The 8,488-nt window shown below is 37.2% G+C and overlaps 1 protein-coding gene across 1 annotated transcript in view; it reads left to right on the forward strand.

Moving 5' to 3' along the window:
• Positions 1-8,488, forward strand: part of ENTHD1 (ENTH domain containing 1) — a 94,911-nt gene that overhangs the window by 41,183 nt on the left and 45,240 nt on the right. Inside the window, exon 4 of the mRNA XM_011369087.1 lies at positions 362-485. Coding sequence (XP_011367389.1) covers positions 362-485 — 124 coding nt within the window. The remainder of the gene's footprint in view (positions 1-361; positions 486-8,488) is intronic.

Consider the following 8,488-nt stretch of genomic DNA (forward strand, 5'->3'; position numbering starts at 1 on the left):
AACTTTCTGGAGTGAAGGAAATGCGCTTATATAGGTACATGCCTAGTTAAAAGTTATTGAGCTCTACACTTAAGGTTTATGCATTTACTGTATGTCAATTACAATAAAGTGCTATAAAAAAATCCCCGTTCATAGGGAAAAAAGACATATCAACCAATCCCACTGTATAGACTTCATTTGAATCACCCTACACTCAGTGGACACCCAGACGTATAGATAATTTACGTGTGAATTCTTTCTATCAAAATATGCTTATAGCATATACAGATTGTATGTCCATAAATTGTCCATCTGTTGTAACAAATTGAGGCAGTGGGATTAATTTTTTCCAACCTTCATGTGCTCTCTTGTTTCTTGTAAGGACCTGATACTGTTTTATGAGGATGATCCAGAGCCACTTTTGCCAACGACTCCTCCTGCCATTATCTCGTCAACTACGTGGTTGTCAGAAGGGCAAGCAGATGCTGGTAATCTCCGGGATGCAGGTGAGTTAGTTAAAGAATAGGAAGTTTACTCAGAAACATGAATAAGAAACAGTAGAGTTTTTTCCTCAGATTTTATTTTGTGAAATATAGTAACAACAGCTTAATAACTGATAATGAAGGACAGGACAACATGGACAGATTCAACCCACGTATGATTCTATAACCTTATTTTACCATTTGTTTCAATTTTTTCGATTTTTCGTTTTTCATTGTTTTGTTTCAAAAACTATTAACTACGAACCTTAAATCTTTTACAAATGGTTTTAAAAAGCATAAAATATTAATCTTAGTTTCTTTCTCATTTGTATTAACTTCTCTTTGACGAAGAGTTTAAATTATGACATTTTTCAAAAGCAAGCATTAGACAAAAAGGCGAAAAAGCAAGATGCATGGTTTTTCGCAAATTGGTTAATCACCTTAAATAATTAACATTAGAGAAAGAAAGTATAAAATTTTACAAAACTGGCCTCCAATAAATTATACTATCAAATTCCATCTGGGCTCCGCCGTTACTCAGGGTCTGATTGATTCACTATTGAGCCACTCCATCCTGTCTCTATTATCCATGAACTCTCGATTTTCAGTACATTCCCCTCTTGATTTTCTGAAAAAATAGGACGAAAGATCTTCTGCCAAGATGGGAATGAAACTTCCTCATTAGCATCTTCATCCCCTCATATATCTTTGCTTTTATACTCATCCAACCGTCCTTCCCCTTATCACAGCGGTGGCTCCTCGTGTTCTGAGTTTCATCCTCTCCCTCATCTTTAGACCGTGCACCTCAATGTTCCCCTTATGTAGATCTCCACTATCCAAAAATATAAAAACGGTAGCTTTTTAGTATAGATTTATTTTACAGGTTTCTGTTTATATAGTTCTCTTACAAAACTAGTTGTGAGAATGATGAGGATGTTTTAATAGACACAAAAACGAGAAGTTACGGGTTACGGTGGTATTTGTAATACAAGGATGGCATTATTCACACGGATAATTAGTTATAAGTGGTTATGATTTTTTAGACACCTTGCTTTGTATTCTTAGAATACACTTTACATAAACTGATTCGGATCCAAAAGCTTGAAAGAAGAACAGTAAGGAACCGTTTTTTGTCTCCTACTATCCCCATACGTTTCCCGCTCCCCAACATTTTTAATAGACTTTATTATTTTTTTAGAGCAGTTTTAGGTTCACAGTAAAATTGCGTGGAGGGTACTGAGACTTCCCCATCTACCTGCTGTCCCTAAGCAAGCGCAGCTTCCCCACTACTGACATGCCCCACCGGAGTGGGACATCCACGCAGTCAGTGAACCTACACTAACTGCATTATTATCCAAAGTCCGTAGTGTACATTAGGGTTCACTCTAATGTTGTACATTCTGTGGGTTTTGACAAATGTGTAATGACACGTATCCACCATTATGGTATCATACAAAGAAGTGTCACTGCCCTACAAATCCACTGGGCTCTGCCTATTCATTTGTCCTTCCCCTCTAATCCCTGGCAATCACTAATGTTTCAACTGTCTCTACACTCTTATCTTTTGTAGAAAGTCATATAGTTGGCATCATTCAGTATGTGGCCTTTTCAGACTGGCTTCACTTAGCGACATGCATTAAGGTTCCTCCATGTCTTCTCATGGCTTGAGAGCGCATTTCTTTTTAGTGCCGAATAGGATATCCCAGGGTAGTTATCCATCCTCCTACCGAAGGACATGCTTGCTAGTTGTGTCCAAGTTCGAGCAATTATAAATAAAGCTGCTGTAAATATCCATGTGCAAGTTTTTGTGTGGACATCAGGTTCTCCCTGCCAACATTTTAATACAAGTGCAGCTGAGTGTAGACGAGCATCAGTGACAACCCTCAAGATGAAAAAGCCACAAAACATGTCACGTGAGGGATGAATCCGCCATTTCACTCATCATAATTGGAGGAGCTTTTCCTATTTTTAAGTCTGTCTTTTCTCCAGTCTTTCCTTTACACTGATCTCAGCAAGATATTGCTGAAATGCAGAATTTAGCCTTTTGCTTCCCAGCTTAAAAACGTTCAACAGTTCTCCACTGCCAATAGGATATCTAATTTTTTTTTACTGTCATATAAAACTTTTCAGAGTCTGGTCCCAGCCAGTCTTCTTGGCCTCATCACCCAGTACTGCCAATATTCGCAGTGTTTCATGATGTCCTCTTACTTGTGTAGTTTCTCCTCCTTAGTACGTTCCACTTACTTTGTTCCATATACTTTGGCTGTGTAACACACATTGCTCTAAAACCTTGTGGTGCAAGGTAACCATTTATTCTGCTGGTGGATTCTCTGGATCAAGAATTAGGACAGTGCACATTGAGGATGACTTTTCTCTGCTTCATGACGTATGTTTGGGCCTCAGCCTGAGAACACAAAGGCTGAAGACAGGAATCATCTGAAGGCTCGTTCACTCGTGGATCTGGTAGTTGGTGCTCTCTGGCGGCCGGGGGCCTCAGTTTCTCTCCACATGGGCCTCTTCACGTGTCTCTCCATGTGGGCTAGTTTGGGCTTCCTCACAGCAACACCACGTGGTAGCCAGGTCCCAAGGGTGAGCATCCTGTGAAAGAAAGGACAAGACAGAAGAATAATCTGGAAAGTCATGCTGTGATACTTCCTCTCCAAGAGGAAGTTCATCAAGACAATTACAAAGTCTGCTCAAGTTCAAGGGGAGAGGATGTAGACTCCCACCTCTCCATGGACAAGTGTCAATGTCATATTGAAAGAAAAACATATGGGATGGGAAGTGTGTTAGTACGGTCATCTTTGGAAAATATAGTCTGCCACCGTCCGCCACCAAATTATGGATGCTTAACGACACCCTATTCAAACAAGGCCCAGCTCAGCTGTCGCTGCTGCTATGAAATCTTTCTATACACTAATTTCTCCTGTGTTCCCCAAAGGACTTTACCGATCCCCCTAGTATAGAATTTATAATTTTGTATCGTAGTTATAAATTGTATTTATTTTTAAATCATATTAATAAGTGAATATGATCTTGTTTTTAAAAATTCAAACAATATAGAGTTAAAATCCCGTTGACTGTTTCTTACCCCGACACAGTCCCCGCCCCTGAGTTAAATGTTATTATTAGTTAGTTACTCTTAGACCTTTGCGCATTTACATACGCACATGTATCTTTACATGTACAATTGACTTTATTTTGTTTTAGAACACTGTTCTATATTTTTCTGAAACTTTTTTTTAAACAATATCACTTGGCAATCCTTCAGCGTATGTCAGTATTTAGAGATTTACCACATATTTTTTTAACTCTTGCATTGCCTGTTTATTTCCCTGCTGATAGACATTTTGGTGTGTTATGTTTTTCACTGTTAGCAATAATGCTTGAGTGAATAGCTTTGTGCACATATGCGTTTCTTTAGGGTAGATTCTTAGAACTAGAATCCCTGGGTCGTAATGTATGCCTATTTTCATTTTAATTAATAGTGCTAAATATCCCCTTGGAATTTCAATAGAAGTTTACACTGGCTTGCGTAGTATGAATACGAGTCACACACACACCCTCACCAGCACTTGATATTGTTCAAGCCTTATATTTTTATCACTTGGATTAAGGTTTCATTGCACAGTAGGTATAATTTGCATATTTCTGTGTTAATTGGGTATTTCTATTTCCTTTTCTGTGGATTGCTTACTTATATCATTCACCGATCTTACTTTTGGGTTGTGTGTTGTTTACTTAAATTGATTTTGTAGCATTTTTGCTTATGTGTTACTAATGCTTTCTGTTATTTATGTTGCAAATATCATCTTCCAGTCTGTGAATTGTCTTTAAACTTTCTTTACAGAAGTTTTTTTTGTTTGTTTTGCTGGTGTCTTTATAGTTTTGTGTTTTATATAGTCATATTTATTCCTCCTTTTCTTCTGAGCTTTTGTTTTTCTGTTTTTAAGAAGGCTTTCCCTATACCAAGCTCATAGTACATATTCACTCATATTTTATTATAATTGTTTTAGTTCTCTTTCTGCATTTAAAGTATTTGTGAGTGGTTTTAGATAGGTCATCGGGCATCTGGTTATCTCAACAACATTTATTGATCACTTCATATTTCTCTTTTATTTTGAAATGACTCTTTAACCTGTACTAAATAGTATCTGTTTAACAACTCTATTCTGTTCTAGCGATCCATTTTCCTATTTCCTGTCTATTTATTTTTTTGTAACTATTATAATAATGTGCCAGAGTATGAATGTATCCTGTTTTATTAACCAATATTATGTTAATGGTCACTTCAGTTGTTTCCATATTTTTACTGTCACAGATAATGATAAAATGATATCTTTCTCCTCTCTCACATAAAGTAGGCTTTTTATTTATGTGTTTCCACAATTTGAAGCAGATTCTAAAATACGTTACTCTGAATTTCTGTTGGTAAATTCTATCCAGCTCACTAACTTATCCTGTCAACAGATGGTTCTAATTTCCATGTTATAATTTTGGCAACTTCAGCCCAAGGCAAAAATAAAGTAGGGAAGTCATCCTAGTACAGCATCCTCAGATCTCCTTCTCCTCCTGCCGCTTCCCTCCTCAGGCACAGTGATCTTCTGTTTGCGATCCGGCCTGGGGCGTGTGGGAGCACTCACACCCTCACCAGCCCTTGGTCTTTGCTCCACTGATCCCATTCCGCCCCGTCTCTGAGTGACCACTGTCTCGAATTCTGTGCTCATCATTTCTTGCATTTCTTTGTAGTTGTACTACATACGTCAACATCCTGAACAATATCTTACTTAGTTTTACAGGCTTTTAAGCTTTATCTAAATGGAGTCATTTGGAATTTATTTTTCTGTGACTTCTTATCCCTCAATAGTATGTTCTTAAGATTCATCTATGAGTGTATATGGTTGTCATTCGTTTTCACCGCTGTATAGTATGTCATTGTGTACATATATTAGAACGAATTTATTTATTCCACTCTAGAACACTATCATCAGTATTGTGTGTGAAGTTTTTTGTATTGCAGACAGTGCTGTTTGTGAACATACTTGTACAAGACGTCTGGTTCTCGTGGACAGGCATTTCTCTAGAACATGTATTTCAGAGTGAAATTGCTGATGGTTCAGTATGAGCATCTTCAGATTTACTAGATAATGCCAAATTGTTCTCCAAAGTTCTAATTGTTCCATGTCTTTGCCAGCCCTCGATATTGTCATTTTTGTGGGGGGAAAATTTGCCAATCTGTTAGGTGAGAATTTGTATCTTATTTGTTCTAAAATGTATTTTTAATAATGAAATTGAGCATATTTTCATGTGTGTATGGCTCATTTATGTTTTCTCACCTGTAAAAACGTCTGTTCATGTCTTTTGGCCATTTTTCTACATGGTTGTTTCTTTTTCTTGATTGATTTGTAGGAATTCTTTATCCTGGAGGATAAACATTTTATTTTATATGTCTTTCCGGTTCATGACTCGTCTTTTCATTTTGTGAGGAGTCTTTTGAATAACAGAAGTTCTCAGTTTTAATGGCGTAGAATTTTATATTATATGGTTTGTACTCTTGGTATCTTTATTTTTAAAAATTCTTTTGTGTCTCAAGACCATAAAGATACTTCTATGTAAGTTAAAGTTTTATTAAAAACTAATTAATTTATTTATTTGTATGGTGACATTGGTTAACAAAATCCAGTAAGTTTCTGCTGTATGCTTTAACAGTAAGGCATCTATATTTACAACAGTGCAAATCTCTCATAGTTACATTTCTGTCTTGCACCACATATTTGACCCCCTTTACCTCGTCTACCTCCCCCATGTTCCCTCTGTCCTACCCTCTGGTAACCACTAGTCCATTGTCCATGTCCATGAGTCTCTGTTTGTCCTGTTCATTTGTTGCTTTTAGGTTTATATCCCACATGTAAATAATATCATGTGATTTTCAACTTTTTCTGTCTAGTTTATTTTGCTTAGCATGATTATCTCGAGGTCCATTCATGTCGCAAATGGCAATATTTCATCTCTTCTTATGAAGTTTTTATAGTTTTGCTTTCTAAAATTAAAATTATACTACAGCGGGAATTGATCTTGTGTATGGTAGAAGCAGGAGTCCAATTTGACCTCTCAATGGATATCCATCTGTCTCAGTATCATTTATTGAAAAGTCTGTTCTTTCCCCACTGAACTGTAATACCACCTGTATCTTAAAGCAAGTTTATACATATGTGTGGATTTGTTCCTGGGCTTTCTGTTCTGTTTCATAAGTTCTTCAATTATCCCTGCACCAACAAAGTTTTACTTACTTTACCTTTGTAATAATTCATGGTGACTTTTTCTTTGTAAGGAGTGTTTTGTCTATTTTTGACCTGTTGCTTTCCCACATAAAAGTCAAGTTTTTGGAAAAAACCTGTTATAGTTTTGATTGACACTGTCAATCTTTAAATCAATTTGGAGAAGTGACACCTTTAAAATATCAAATTATTCTATTCATTTGTCTTCTTTAATGTATTATATTTTACAGTTTTCTTCATACAGGTCTTATATATCTTTTGTTAGATTTAGTCCTAGGTACTTTATGTATTTTTGTTGCTACTGTAAAAGATATTTTATAAATTGCATTTTTAAACTGTTGATGGTAAAAATGAATGCAATTAATGTTTTGTGTATTGATTTTGTAACAAGTAACCTTGCTTAATTAACTCTTACCAGTTTTCTTAATTTATCTGTAGATTTTTCTGTTTTTTTTTTTTTATATTGAAAATGATATCATCTGTGAATGATGGCAGATTGGTTTTTTTATCTGCAAACCATATACTTCGTATTTGCTTTCTTACCTCCCCATGTTAGGCAGAACCACTCAGGCAGTGCTGAATGCAAGTGTGATCATGGGCCTCCTAGGCTTGGTCTGTATCTGAAAGAGAATGATTTCAGCATTTGCCATTAAAACAGATTTCCTGTATGTATTTTTGCATATCTCCATTCCTACTTCATTAACACTTTTATCATGAATATTTGTTGAATTTCTCCATTTTTAACATCTACATTAGTGGTTATAAGTTTTTCTCCTTTGAGCTATTAATTTTGAAAAGTAGTTGATTTCCAAATAGGAAAGCAACCTTGAATTCTTGTAATAAACTGAATTTGGCCATGCTATATGATCTTTTCTATCTATTGCTGGGTTCGATTTGCTAATATTTTGTTTAGGAGTTGTACATCTATATCTATGAGTGAAATTCACCAGAATTGTCTTTTCTCATATTCTCTTTGTCATGTTTTGACACTGAGATTTTGCTAGACTCATAAAAAGGGTTGGAAGGCATTTTTTTTTAAGCCTCTGGAGCAGTCTGTGTAGGGCTGTTTGAAAGATGATGGAAGAATAGATAGGGTGCCCTGTAAGTTCACTAGCGGTGGTGCTGGCAGGATGGCCGCAGGCAGGGAAGGCAGGTGTGTACCCAGGATAGGAAGACAAAGCACTACACCTTTTATAACGGAGGGTCCAATGTAATCATCCTGCCTCCAGGTAACTGGCTATTTTCCTTGGAAAATGGTGCCATGCTGGGGATGTAATCTTAGCCTCTACTTTGGGCAGGCTGGGCATCCAGGTCACCTTGATGAGGGGAAGTTCGTGCTGCCCATGCCTACCCTCCATCCTTGCCACGTGGCCAAAGCCACTGGAATGACTAGGGAGAGAGGGCGGTTGACAGCCATTAAACAGAGCGTCTTGCCCACCTGATTTTTGATAGCCTCTTCCACAGTGAATATCCCCTCATAGGCATGTCTGTGGGACATGGACATCTTCACATAGTATACACCAGACTCCCAGTCTTATTCTTTCCGAGTCCCCAAGTACACCCATCAGCCACTGTGAGCTGCATCTTGCCTGCCACGAGAAGTGCACGCAGACGCACTGTTTGCAGCTCTGCTGTGGAGGACTTTCCTGCTGTCTTCTGAGGAGCACTTCTGAGGAGGGCTATAATTAAGCCGTTATCCACTTTTGGCTAGTGCTGGCATAACTTAAAAATTCATCTGTAAACCAAACC

The sequence above is a fragment of the Pteropus vampyrus genome, unplaced genomic scaffold (genome assembly GCF_000151845.1).
Source record: "Pteropus vampyrus isolate Shadow unplaced genomic scaffold, Pvam_2.0 Scaffold145, whole genome shotgun sequence".
Classification (NCBI taxonomy): domain Eukaryota; kingdom Metazoa; phylum Chordata; class Mammalia; order Chiroptera; family Pteropodidae; genus Pteropus; species Pteropus vampyrus.